Raw genomic sequence first — 15165 nt, forward strand, 5'->3', positions numbered from 1 at the left:
TCGTTTAGCACAGCATGAATGCGTTTGGATCTTTAAGATTTTCTACAATAGGTACTCTGTACAAGTGACACAAAATATGATACATAACTCTTATTCGTTCTAAAAAGACTCATGGTTTCAACATAAAATGTGCTCTTATCATTTAAATAGTCACTAAACACTTAAAAATCATTAAAAACCAAATATACAATAAAATTATTTATTAATTGACATTCTTAATGATTCCTATAATTAGTTAAATAGATTAAATCTAAGTGAAACTTTTTAGTCTTTATTGATTGAAAAGCCAATAATAGGTATATGAAGTATAACTTTAAGAGATAACTTACTTTGATAATAACTATTTTTACCATTTTTATATGATAGTGCATGTTGAATAATTAAAATTAACTACAAAATATTTCAAAAGTGCAAACAATTCAATCATATCAAATATTATAACCTTCCTAACTAAATTCTCCAAGTCAAAACTTCAAATCTAATTATATGCATTTTACTTTGTAAATATCAAGGCTAATGCCTATCGAATTATTAGACCGATCGCTTAAAAATTGTCATCTAAAATTATGTTTCCGTTAAAAAAATTACAAAATCCTATTGAGTATTGAGATAACAAGCTAGTTTAAAATAACTTTATTAGTACTTAAATAACTCAAAATTTAAAAACCTCTATAAGAAAACTAGAAAAGAGCTGATAACTTTTAAACGGCTGAACCAATTTTTTTCTTGGATTATAGCTAAGAACACTCTCGATCAAGCCACCTTTCAAACAAAAAAACTAAATTAAAATCGGTTCATTCGTTTAGGAGCTACGATGCCACAGACAGATACACAGATACACACTTCAAACTTATTACACCCCTCTTTTTGGGTCGGGGGTTAAAAATGAGATTAACTAGGGGTAAAAAATTGTTTATAAACTTAGCAATATATATTTTTTTTTAATTGACTAGTAAATATTTTTGTTATATTTATGAAAAGTGTCAATTATAGCGGTTCATCAAACCATTATTTTTACCTGTTTCGTTTGAACTTGAAGTTCGTACAAAATTATTTTCTATTTCCAATGGAGTCCTATCCTTTGTTTCAGGCAAATATAAATACAAAAGAATCGTTATAATAGATGATAATATTGCAAAACATAGAAAAGTACCTGCTAATGTTAAAGTTTTAAATAAAAAGAGACTTGATTTGATTGTGATTATCATCACAGTCGCAGCGACCGCGCCGACAATGATGGCGGCAGATCTTTGATATCTGATAGGAATGAGCTCACCACAAACAGATGTTAAAAGTATCATCGGACCACCACTTACCGCTACGGAATAAAATCCTAACAATGATATGGTTATAATATTGTTCTCAGGAATAAATGATTCACGAGTTAGATATAAATAAAGGCTAAGTATATACAGGAAAATTATGGCGAATAAGGAACTACTAAGTAAATAAGTTCTTCTTTTAAAAAACTGTGATAAAACGCAGCCACAGTATACACTGAACACGGTAATGCCATCTAAAATCAACATGCCTCTGTAAGCAGTTGACTCATCTTTTGTTATCTTTTTAAGTAGTTCTATAGCGTACATACTACAAACTAATTTACCTGATAAGTGATATTGTAAAACAATTAGACTTGCGATCGAAACCGGTTTATAGAATGCTTTACACGATAACGTTTTGTACAAAGTGAACAAATACTCTTTTGAGAATATTGACTTTACGTTGGACTGTTCTTGACATTTAAAGGAACGTATAATATTTTCGAGTTCTTTTTCTGCCTCCATTGAGTTTCCTTTTAACCATCTGTGTGATTTCATGCATTCTATGACTTTTCCATTCTGTGCTAACCAATAAGGTGATTCCGGCCAGATCAAAACTGTTATGGTATAAATGTTACACATAAATGCTAAAATTACAATATTTTTCCAATCCATAAACGTTCCAATAACATTTGAAACCCACATGCCCCAGTATGAAGACGCAGATTTAATAGTCATGAATATTCCTCGATACTTTGGTGACACATATTCATTTATCGTTAAAGGGCCAATAGCATGTAAGCACCCCAGTACTATGCCCAAAACGATTTCACCGATCAAAAGCTGTGTTAAATTTTTACACAAATAAAGAACTAAGAACCCAACAAAGCAGCTCAGGTAAATAAATATGAAAGTTTTCTTCCTTCCCATAAACTGTGAAATCATCGGTAAAAGAAATACCCAAGGTAGTGCTCCAAACGTGACAATTGATGCTGAAAAGGAAACAAAAATTATGAGGAACATGAATAAAAACTTTTTTGAGGAGACATTATGGGTTGCTGACTCATAACATCGCGATGCTAGATTGCTATTTTTATAGTATAATGAGCAATTTAAAAACTATTTTAATTGTATAGTCCATTACCAGACTGATATTTTGGTTCCGTAGAATTCTTAGTAAGGTAAATAATAGAAATGATAGCAGTTGTCTTTTTACGTCGCTATATTAATAATTTATCTCCGATTTTGAGCAACTCGGCCATACAAAAATATTTCGAAAAAACATATCTCTTACATGCAAAGCAATTTAAATTTAATGCTTTGCAAATTACAATCATGCTCTATGATGGGTCAGTGCCCACAATGACTGATGATGAAACGCAACGACACTCTCTTGTTTCTTTAACACTTCTAGACTCAATTCTGATTTCTATGGTTGCCATTAATCTTCATATTACTATACGAACACAAAACTAGTTCTTATACTTACTAATCCATGATGCCATTTCATCATCAATATCCGATGGTGATTTTGATTCTCTCCTTAACTGTGCAATAAGTACAGTTGGTGCTCCAATATGTAAACCATATAAAAAATAAAGAGTCCAAATTGTACTACTAAACAGCAACTGAAAATGAAATATATTTTTTAATTTTATTTGCATACACTTAATTTTGCCCAATAATTTTTGCATATTTAGGGGTTTTTTAAATCACGTTGGAATGTTTCGTTTTTTTTTTTGGAAAAATGCTTATTTTCATCTCCAGAATGGAATCTATGCCATGCTAAATTTTATCAACATATTATTATAGGTATGGTTAAAGCATCAAAATAACGGATAGAAATCAATTTATTTGATATTCATTAATAAATAAGTACACTAAAAACGAGCTCAGCACATGACTGGCTAAGTACAATAAGGGGTTTTTTATTTATTCAGATACAAGTTAGACCTTGACTGCAATTTAACCTGGTGGTAAGTGATGATGCAGTCTAAGATGGAAACGGGCTAACCTGGAAGAGGTATGCCAGTTTTTAATAAACCCATACCCAACACAACATTGCAAATTACAAACAGATTACACAAACACTGCTACACATGGCAAACACTTTATGACATACCTACTCTTGATTGCAATTTCGTTAACATGGTACCTACCTGTCTAAAGAAAGGAGTCCATGATGATTTCGAATTATTTCCATAACCTTGAGCTTCATAACCTTCATCAGTATTCACTTCCGCATAACTTGTTTGGTCTTTATTCGATTTCATTATAACAATGACAATTTTATTGCCAACATGTAGCTAGAAAAAGTCAATTTCACTGTGTAATAGATAACATTCAACAAATTAAAAGTTAAAATAGTTCTAGTTGTATAACTTAAGTCGATTTTTATCACAAATAGTTATCGTAGGCGCAAAGCTGTTTACGATGCTAGCACAAAACCTAAAGTAAAAATCTACATAAATTCTTCTTCAATCAAGTTATTATGGCTGAATACAAGTTATCGGTACCGGTTTGGTACGATGTCTGTCTAGGGTTTCAACAAAAAAATCTATATTACAAAATTTGAAGTATCTGTCTATGATTATTTAGAAATTCGTCTCTAATATCGAACAGTTCAGCAGATTGAGACGCTAAAAATTGGCTCCACCTTAGCGCCGTGAGCCAAAGAAAAGGCAACACGCTGCACTTTACCGCTAATTTTTAGCAACACACTACAACAAAAACAATTCGAAAGTACATAAAAGAGAAAGAACCAGCGAGGGCAACACCTTCGGTATTTTATAAAAGCTGAAAGCTTCTCTGCACGTTGTCCCCAACCCAGGGAGGAACCCAGGTAACAAAGACATATAAAATCTTTCGTCAAAGTGTAAAGTCTAATTTTTTATACTTTCTTTGGAATAGTACTAGAAATCAGGCCATACATTGCCATACATTGTATCGTGGCAACTCCTGCTAGACACCCTTAAACTTTAATATGCCTTAAGTGTCTGGCAAGGGGTTGCCAGACACTTAAGGCTTTCAGGTTTTATAGAATAACGAAGGTCTGGCCCTTATGGGTTCTTAGTCCATAATATCAATTTGATGATCCTGGTCTGTCAATATTTTAACTTAGTTGCGTGAGTTGTGGTCACGACGAGGCCCGTTATCTACAATACAATATGTCGTTAAACCACGAAATAAGTTTAATAGTACATAACACCCAGGCTCAAAATAAAGCAATTACTGGCCGAGTAATATTGGAAGTTGGTAAATGCTATTTTGATCGAGACCTATATAAGTAAGTACTTTTCTCTCATTTGTGAGGAAACAATAAAAAATTAATTGAATAAATAAAGATCTAATGAATTAAAAAAAATATATCAATCAAAAATTAATTCGTGTGGTACCTTAAAAACCTACTTAATGTTAGTCTACACTTAAAGGACCTTGTCATCAGAATGAAACCGTCCAGCAATTTCTTTTACAGTCCTCTTGGAAATTTCTGTCGTGCTGCCAGTAAAGACACAGTCCTCTGTAGGTAATGAAATCCTTTCTTCAGTAAAGTTGCAATTTCCGAGCTAGTGGGAGAAATCGTACATTTACATAATATTATTATATCTATGTAGTTCTAGCATCCAGAGTAATGTAAATTGAACTGAAACTCCGTACAAATAATGTTTATTTTTCCAAAAACACGCACAAATCCAGCACATATAGGCGAGAATCTTACGCTCATCATCATCATCATCAACTCATCGCCAGCTCACTACTGAAAACGGGTCTCCTCTCAGAATGAGAAGGGTTTAGCCAAAGTCCACCACGCTGGCCAAGTGCAGATCAGCAGACCTAATAGATAGACACAATGTTTGTTATTTTGTCCATCTGTTGCTTCTTTAATAGTTCTTAAAATTTTAATAACGGCATCTTTTATTATCAGAGCCTATGAGAAGGATAAATGATAAAAATCAGGAAAAACGAAAGCTTTCTATAGGACGGTAAAAGCCTGAATCAAACAATAAAAAAGTCTAAATTACAAAAAGATGATCAAAATTATAGGTGTCATAACCATAATCATCGTTGTCGTCGTCAACCCGTAGACATCCAATGCTGGTCTTTTGTAGGAACTTCCACGTGCCATGCGGTCTTGCGCCGCCGGCCTAAATCCCGAGGCTCTCTGCGATTAGTTTGATGTCATCGGTCCACCTAAGTCCTAGTGGAAAATCTGCCATAGCTGCGCTTTTAGGTGCTACTCGTAGGTTGTCATGCTACTACTTTGGGACTCCAACGTCTATTGGTTTTCCAAATTATGTTCCCCAGCCAATTGCCGCTTCAGTTTTGCAACCCGTTGTGCTATGTCATGCGTCATTTTATTCAGTGAACCTATTTAAAAAAGCACAGCCAATTCTCTTTGCTTCGTTGATTACTTTGTGCACTATTAATTGTGTAAATAATTGTCAATTAGTACCTATATATAACCATCAGCTCACTCGCAAATCGACTGGGAATCGCAGCATTTCAGTAATTTGCCTCTCAATAAAAGAATTTTCGATTTTATCCTCTCTGATTATTCAACAAAATTCAAGCCAATCGTCGAAAATATTCGAGGCTGAAATTTTCACTGAAAAGGAATGAGTTATAAAATTCAAGAAGCGTGTAAAATTTTATTGTGCCTTGTCAAAAAATGTGGGATTTTAATTATTTAAACCCATTTAAGCCAGTATTCTTGGCACCATTCCACGTGGGCATGATTTGAACAGTAATAAGATAAGGCTATCTTAATTGTAATATTTCAATAAAAAAATGTCTAGACATCCATTAGATACCAATCAAAAATACCATGTGCCATGCCTCTGTTTTAAAGCATACCTAATTAGGTATATACCTACTGGTAGTTATGCTGTTATCATTAGATAGGTGAAAACCTAATCCTAATATACATATGTGAAAGTTTGGATGTTTGTTATCTTTACGCCACAATAACTGATTGCGCTAAAATTTTGAATGGAAATAGCTTAGGCTACTTTTTGTGCCAAAAAAATCAAAGAGTTTCCGCAAGATTTGGAAAACCCCAAATTCACCCGGACAAATAATTTATTTAGTAATTTATCCTGAACCTCTTTAGTTTTCATATTGGGTTTTGCTAATCTACGAAGTTAGGGACATCAGCATATTATATTGTCTCCAGGTCTGCATAACTTTGCAGAGTTTCAAACTATTCTAAATATTAGAACTGGTAAGTATATGTATTGAAACTATATATAGGTATGCTAAATCCAATAACTTTACCAAATAAATATATTTGGTAAAGTTCTTAGCCTTTATAATGTTTTGTTAAAAATTACAATCTCCATTATGATTATGTTTCTAAATCTCAAAGCTAGGAAACATAATATTATACTTACTTAAATTGATATACATAGGTATTTATATTATACATACTTGTAATAATATATGAATACTTAATGCTAGTTTTTGCCCGCGTGTTGCCCATGCAGTTATTGGTGATTCCATGAATGCCTTATTTATGATAAAAAGTAGGGATGTTATGGATATATAATTTCGGATCCGGATATGGATATGGATATTGGTAAAAAATAATATCGGTTTCGGTTACGGTTATGGATATTAAATTATTTCGGATTATCCGATAGTTTCGGTTACGGATATTAATTTTTTAAGGAACTGTAAAATGTGAACTGATGAAGGTGTCGCATTCCAGCGGAGTGCACAGTTAATTCGTACGAGTGTAGTATTTAGTTAAGACTCCGCCCTATCCGAAACTATCCAAAACTTTTATTACGGATTCAGTTACGGATACGGATATTTTTTTATTTCGGATATCCGATAGTTTCGGTTACGGATATGGATATCCATAACAACACTAATAAAAAGAACTAAAAAACTATATAAAACTATATACAAATATAACTAAAACTAAATACAATATAATAATTATCTAAATAAAACTATATACAATATAATAATTTCAAGCTTATTTCGTGGTTTAACGGCATGTTATATTAATGATAACGATCAATTTGTTGTTTTTATCTGCTGATATTTTAACACAGCAGCGAAAAGATCAAGAAAGCGGGTAGATCGGTACTGCCCATGGCAGCTCGAACTTCATCTCTCGCAGCACTGCAGACTGCAGTCCCGTCGTGATTACATTAGTGTATTTATTCGTCTCGTCGTGACCACGACTCATGCAACTGAAATATCGGCAATAACCGAAATATCGAAATATCGGTAGATAAAACAACCGTTATCTACAATATAACTACACAATATTGCTTTGCTTATTTATGTAAAGTATATTCAATACTTTTACTGTAACAATGTTATATACACGCAAGTATATCTAAAGGTACGAGTATATTTACTTATTATGTGTTCAAAATTTCGTAACGCGATCACAGAGATAATAATAATGTAATTAAAATTTTAATCTACCTTCGCAAATAGCAAAGTTTATTTCATGTCACGTAAATTACAAGCTTTTTCACCGCAACACAGTCATAAACTTATTAATGTGTTGTAATTAATCTGTCTCATGGTACAATTAAACTTCGCTCGTCTGCCTAATAACGTAGGTAAGTACGCCAAGGCTTCTTTCGTAGCTCAGGCAAAGTAGACATTTTATTTTGTGTACTCAGGATATCAAAAAATGTCGCCAACAATTTAATTTCACAAAAATATACATCTACATATTTAATTTTAAAACTTCCAGCCAAGTGCAATAGCACGAGCGCAATCGTGAATTTGCGGCTGTTGCAATGTCTTGTCGATAAAAAAGCCACGAGAAAACTGCGAGAAAGCTTTGTCGCACTGATTGCGCTAAGGGTGGTGCGCTGTATATAAATAAAGTAAAATAAAAAAGTCAAGTAAAGTTTTAAATTAAATAAAGCCTTTAGCACAACCATGGCTGAAAGAGGATTACCAAAATTGTTTTCGAGTTTCTGAACCCGGCACATGATTAAGATTTTTATACACGGTAGGAATTTTTTACTTATAGTCTGGTATAAAATAATACTTTTTAAAAATATTACTTTGAGACATGTTTCAGGTATAATTTTATTTAAAAAAATATAAGCGTGTCATAGGGTGAAAGAGGGCCACTTGAAAAATACTGCGTGTTTCTTTACGCACATTTTTATAAAGAAACTTTACCTCAGGAAATATGAAATAAAGCTAAGTTTCCTACAGTAAGTAATTGTACTTATGTTAATGTAGGTAAAGAAAGGGAGAGCAAGATACCTATCTCTTTAATTGAAATGGAATTATTATACATTTATGATATAATTCTTGATCGAAAAAATAGTCGGTAGTTACTAGCTAGTCGCTTCCTCGTCGGTTGTGGGACAGGTTCCTTACAATGTTTCTACGCGACTAATAATATTTCCCAGCTAAGCATAAAAACATTGTAAGAACTTGTACAAGAAGTACTTATACTAACTCGATTTGGTTCTGTTAAAGCCTCGAGTAAGAGATTTAAAAGCGTTTAGTGGAAACTAACTCGGCGGTTCGTTCAACTAATGAAAGCGATAAAAGTTCTGTGATTTCCGGTAACTTTGATTTGCATTGTGCTGTTTTTTTGTTTTCTCTTTGAAATATGCCCAATGTTATAAAAAGGGCGATAGAGGTTGGTAGTTATTTCGACACTGGTTGTTGTTATTTGCGTTATCACTAGAACAAAGGGGAAACTTTTGCAAGAGTATAAGGCTGGAAAGCCGAATGGACACACAACAGACAGACGGACTCATGATTTACCCAAGTAGATCACAGATCTCGCTTTGCATAATCAATTAAAGGCTCTACAGACCTAGTAATTATTTTTAATTATTTAATTTAATTATATGTTATTTTATTTTATTATAGTATTTTATTAAATTTCTTAAAAAATAAAAATTTCATACACTTAGATTAACGAATGTGTCTTAAATTAGGGGCTCAAATTTCAGACCAGAGTTAAAAAGGAAATTAGGCACGTTCTTAGGGAGTGAACCTTCTTCAGCTGTAAATAGTACCATTAATTTTATTCTTTGTCTCAAGTTTACAAACAACATAATAACTTCTGTCGTGGAACGTCATATAAAGAGAACGCGTTTATAACAACATAACGAAACCCTCTGCTACAAACGTTAGCTCCAGTGCTAGTTGGAAATAATTCTCGCAAACAATGAAATTGTTACTAATTTATTTCCCAGCCGCAACAAAGCGAGATGTCACATGAAAAATACGTGGAAGCGGTTGGATGGGACATTCCTGGGATGAAACACGTAACATTTTATGTGTCACACCCCAGTTTTACGTTCACCATTGCTACGTAGTTATAGTCTAATCATTTAGGGATTGCCAACTTTTTGAGTTTTACAACCTTTCAGCATCAGCACCGCTATCACCTTACAAGCAAAAGATGAACAGTTAGATACATTCTCTAATATACACGTATTTACTGTTGAAAATTATGCAAGTTTTGCTTCATATTACTTAATTATTATCTTATCAGAAAGGCCTGTATATTGCTATGAGATTTATCGAGTTATTTTATTCAAAAAAGAATTTTAATGCTATTTTTTTTTGGAAATTTCTAAGCAGTCAGGGTTAACGTTTAAGTCACATTAGGTTTCGCCTCTCACAGTGAACAATACAAACGATTTAAAACTTGGAGGAGCGCCGAGGAAATTGCGAGCAATTTATGACATTAATCTAGACATTAAATGAAATTTCACGCTCGTATGCAATCCCGGAGAGTGTTTTGTTTTTCCTGCTCTGGATGTAATTGTATTATTGCAGATCATTTATAAAATTATTTAAAAGCAATAACATGAGTGACAAAGTTGCATGGATGTTATCCACTTTGCATTCAGCTGCCCACAATTTAAACCTAATCCATACTTTCATAATATACTGATGTTACAAAATAGCTGACGCTTGAAACCTTGAAATCTTTGATTTTGGTTTTTAAAAATCCCGTGGGAACCCTTACATTATCCGGGATGAAAAGTAGCCTATGTCTTTGGCTATAACCAATAATCATGAACCTGTCTACTAGACAGACGAGACAGTTTACATTCCAGTGAAGGACATAGGCTACTTTTTGTCCCAAAGAATCAAAGATTTCGCACGAAAAACTGGAAAATCTAAACCTACCTAGACGACGTCGTCGCGGGCATCATCTATTTGGTAAAGAGAAAATTTGTTTTCTGGGGACGGACAGTTATAGGCTACTTTTTATCCGTAAATTATTTACTTATATGACATCGCTGTACCTAATAATATATGTGAAATAAATATCAAAGTAAAGGATTTAATTCATACTCTAAAAAACTTTTCATTATATTTACAACAACCGACCTTAAATTATAAAATTCCTGCAGTTTTATTTAAAAGCAGAACTGGAAACACAAAGGAAAAAAGTATAATTGAAGGCACTCTGCGAGCTGCTCGCAAATAATGTTATCTGCTCCCTGTTGAAAAGAAAGATGACCTAATTTGGCTGTTCTGTGCATTGAGTTACACCGAGACCCTATAGTTGCATACCTAATACGCCAGGAATCAAAAAACAGCAAAACAACTATTTTATAGGAAATAGAAACAATAATAAGATAAGTAAATAATTATATTCTAGGTCTTTGAAAAACGTCTTTTCAAAGATCAATGAATGGGTTCGTCAAAAAAAAATTAAGAGCTAAGCAAAATAAATTTTTCCATTTGGTGCATTAGTAAGTTAAAAATAATAAAATCAATGCAAAATTAGCTATGCTACGAGCGTAATCTGGAATAAACAATTTAGTACATTGTTGATCGCTACGATAGAAAAGTTTAATCGTTCTACCAACTTATTTTTATATGCGTAGTCCGCTACTAGAACAGTTCATCGAAATAACATCGTGTGAATCGAGTGAATTCCATACTGCATCTATTCAAAATTTAAATTCTTTAGCTTAGCAAAGCTTACAACTCTCCTATAAATTCTGAAGTTCTTACTAATACGTATGCTAGGGTGACTAGATATTACCGGCCACTCTACCCAACGTCATTCTCTACATTTTTCTATTATAAGATAGATCTTACCTGCGATGAGGTCGAAGAACTGATGGTACATCTATGTCTGAAGCGGGCTTCCCTGGAAGGGGCACGACAGTTTATTAAAACCCCTACCTCTAAGTAGTTTATTTCGACGCGGCATCGTACCAGAAGGAAATCGATTAGAGCACAGCTTTTCCGATAGGGCAGTTACTAGCCACGACGAAGCTTTCCATAGCTACTAGACCAGACTAGAGCCAAATTAGAAATTACTAGCGACCGCTACTATTTTTCGCAGGGATCTCTAATTTTTTGAAAATAAAATATAGCCGATGTCACTCAGGAATAGTGTAGTTTTTTACTGGTGAAATAATTTTCAAAATCGGTTCAGTAGTTCCAGAGATTTCTCACAAATAAACTTACAAACTATACCTCTTTATAATATAAGTATAGATAAGACCCAACTGCGAATGGGCCCCGACTTACCAGTAACTAACTTACCACTTATTAAACCACAGCGCTCTCGACTTAGCCAGAGAGGTTATTTCAAAGTATGAACTGTATTCTGCGATTAATTATTATTATTTAAACAAATTTTCTTTCCAGGTTGCGTGGATAAAGTCAGACTCAAAAGCGATACTCGCAATCCACACAAACATGGTGGCCTTAAACCCTCGGCTATCTGTCACATACAATAACCACAACACTTGGAAGTTGCATGTCAGCAACGTCCAAGCAAACGACTCTGGCACTTATATGTGCCAAGTCAATACAGACCCTATGAAGAGTCAGGTAAGGAACAAAATTAATTAAACCAAAACTAAGTTATTTAGATACATAAAAATATAAAATTGTAAAATGTTTTATACGTGTAACTGTTGTACGCTGTTTTCTTCAGCTAATTTCGTAGAACTTCTTGGACAAATACGCAAGCAACGTAATACCTGGCAGTATTAAAACGGATTTTTCGCATGGTGATGCTTAGTTAAAAACCTGGAGAGTGAAAATATACGTGTGGGCTAGTTATAGTATAGTGATATCGAAAAGAAAAATGAAAGGTGGTCACGATTATGTTATTTTCACACCTGAAATCGATTCGAATCATTTCCACAAACTCTAGTAGTATTAAAAACTAAAATAGAGGTTAAAATAATAGAAATTAGCTAAATAGAGAAATTATTGATTTGAAGTATTAAGACTTAACAGGGCTCTTTCCGTCACTTACTCCATACAATCGTAGTTCCAATTTCATTTGAATATTAAGCAACCAAAGTCCATGAAATTTTGCAGACATATTCTAGAAACTAATATCTGTGCCTGTGGTGTTTTAGATTTTTCTAAAAATATGCAGTTTTAAAATTACAGGGACTCCAAGATTTGTGTGTGAATTTTTAAGACCGCATAACTTTGGAACCAAATATTTTAACAGAAATCTAGAAAACCACAGGCATAGATTTTAGTTTCTAGAATATATCTGCAAAATTTCATGAACTTTGGTTGCTTAATATTCAAATGAAATTGGAACTACGTTTGTATGGAGCGAGTGACGGAGAGACCCCTCTTAAGTGAGAGGTGTGACTTAATCACAACTAAGTATGTACATACTATATTGATCAATCGATTAAGCAACGGTAATACAAGATGGTAATTGGATGTGTGGCCAACTTTGGGGGCCCTAATTCGACATTTTTTCTGTATCTATGAGGGTTACGGTTAATAATTAATTTAAAAGTTCAATCTAAGACTCAAGGTTGATCTCTTGGTAGGCTAAAGTGTACAAGAAGTTTTGGGAATAATGATTAATAGAAATGGTTGTAATTATCAGCAATGAGAAATATAACAAATTAATATTGTCGCCCTATATCAAACGAAATGGAGTTATGGGCATATAAAATCGTAATTGCCGTGGCTTTGTGCCCCCGCGCCATTTGTGATCTGTTATTGACAGTTTATAGAATTAGTCGTTTAAGGTGACCGATTGATTGTCACTGATCTGGCTCTTAAATTATTATTATCGACTTAATACTTGCCCCAAAGTTAATTGTAGGGACAGTCTTTAGGGGAGTATTAATTTAATCTTTTGATTGAGGATTAATTTTTATTTAATCTCTGATTAAGGAATTTGATAAAATTGACTCAGTTAAAAATGAAAGAACATGTGTTTCAAGATTATTAGACATTCCAATCCTCCGCCTTTTTCCAAAATTTCTCCTCGAGTAAAGCTTGGGCAATTCAGCTTGTTAATAATAACCATTTATTATTTCAGATGGGTCACTTATCAGTAGTGATTCCGCCAGACATAGTTGACAGTATCACAGAAGGCAGCTCTGCAAGGGAAGGAGGTAGTGTGCGATTGACATGCAGTGCCACTGGAGTACCAGCTCCTACGGTTATGTGGAGAAGAGAACACAACCGACCTATCGTCTTCAGGCACGACGGCGGTAGGGAGAGAAAAGGTTTGTAAAATAAATCCAGGTAAAGATAGATTGGTAATAACAGTTTTATAATAAGCCTAAAATAAAGAGCAGATATGCCTAGTGTAAAGCACCGCTGGCGGTCTTTATGTCAATAAATTGTTTCATGATCATTTACAAAAATAATTTTACCAAATTGAGTTTCTTTGTAACTTGAAACCTCTATAGCCCAGCATACCTCTTGATTTGCTAAAGCGAAACTCAGTGTCTAAAATGGAATGATAGTCACTGAGCTCATTTGACATTTATTTTTAATGCATTGAAGGTTTTCTACGAAAAATTATTTTGATATAACTCCATGAAGCAGCAATGTAAAACCAACCAATGTCACTAGCACTGCGAGTGGGGGTGAGTGGGGGAACAACACTACTGAGCGTCATTTACAAGCGTTTCGAAGCAGCTTTTAGATAACAAATGAATATTAGCTTTATTTACTTTAAACATCCAGTTGAAATCGGAATTAATAAAAACGAAACATGGCTGAAATTGTCTCCTCCATATTTTGTTTGAAGAGGAAGGAACAAGTGGACGCTCCCGCTCGTCATCTCACTGTTTGCCTTCACTCTCAGTTGGACTGCAGCCTAAAATGACAAATCGGATAAAATCCCCACTGACAGCCAGCAAAAGTGAAAATTTAAAACTATGAAATACTTAACTGTGTACTTTCTGGATTTTCAATTTATTATTGTATCAAAAATTTAAATTTCATAATTTGTGAATAAAAAACATTAATTTAGTTTTTATATTTATCAGCATTTTATAGACGTTTTTACTTGAAAATTATTCAACGTTATAATTTTAGGTAATCATGTTATATTACAAGATTGGTTAAAAGCCTATTGGTGTGATTATTACCTAACACTTGAATTGCTGAGTTGTGAAACTAAAATCCACAAATTATTCTCACGCGTCTTAAAAGGAAAATTTTAATTAGGAATCTCTACTTATCTCGGAAGCTGAGCGAATATTAAAGTAGGTAATAAGTTAATTTAAAAATACGGTAACGACTATAGTTTCTGACGGCACTCTGCAAAAATCTGAAGTTATTCCAGTCGTGAATGCAGTCAAAGTCTTATTAAAATATGAAAGTTTCAAGGATGGCTCATTTCATTATAGCGGTGCTTGGATAGTTCGGAAAAGTGTACGGCTATTACCGTTTATTAAAGCTTTGTTGTTATTACACTGTTGCCTGCGATTGGATTCATAAGTTTTTCTTTATGAGCTTGCTTCTTATGGGCATTATGGCTTGCTAGAGCTTACATTCAGTTTACACCTATAATATTCCTTAAAGTTTATTTTTAAATTTTATAAATAATCTACTTTTTCAGCATTAAGGCATAGTTTAAAAAATATTCTCGTTATTATATTGAAAAGGGTTTTGCAATAAAAAAATATGTACAATAGAGTTTTGA

General features: G+C 33.4%; 2 protein-coding genes across 3 annotated transcripts in view; one reads left to right on the plus strand and one right to left on the minus strand.

Moving 5' to 3' along the window:
• LOC123868866 (lachesin-like) overlaps window positions 1–15165 on the plus strand; it is a 98334-nt gene that overhangs the window by 40048 nt on the left and 43121 nt on the right. For both annotated transcript variants that reach the window (XM_045911507.1, XM_045911508.1), the window contains exons 4-5: window positions 11886–12071; window positions 13546–13735. In XM_045911507.1, the coding sequence (XP_045767463.1) occupies window positions 11886–12071; window positions 13546–13735 (376 nt within the window). The remainder of the gene's footprint in view (window positions 1–11885; window positions 12072–13545; window positions 13736–15165) is intronic.
• On the minus strand, window positions 924–3938 carry LOC123868865 (facilitated trehalose transporter Tret1-like). Its single transcript, XM_045911505.1, has 3 exons — window positions 3422–3938; window positions 2752–2890; window positions 924–2254 (listed from the first exon to the last, which is right to left on the minus strand). The coding sequence occupies exons 1-3, from the start codon at window positions 3533–3535 to the stop codon at window positions 984–986; spliced, it is 1524 nt and encodes a 507-aa protein (XP_045767461.1). The 5' UTR covers window positions 3536–3938; the 3' UTR covers window positions 924–983.

The sequence above is a fragment of the Maniola jurtina genome, chromosome 10, assembly GCF_905333055.1.
Source record: "Maniola jurtina chromosome 10, ilManJurt1.1, whole genome shotgun sequence".
Taxonomy (NCBI): domain Eukaryota; kingdom Metazoa; phylum Arthropoda; class Insecta; order Lepidoptera; family Nymphalidae; genus Maniola; species Maniola jurtina.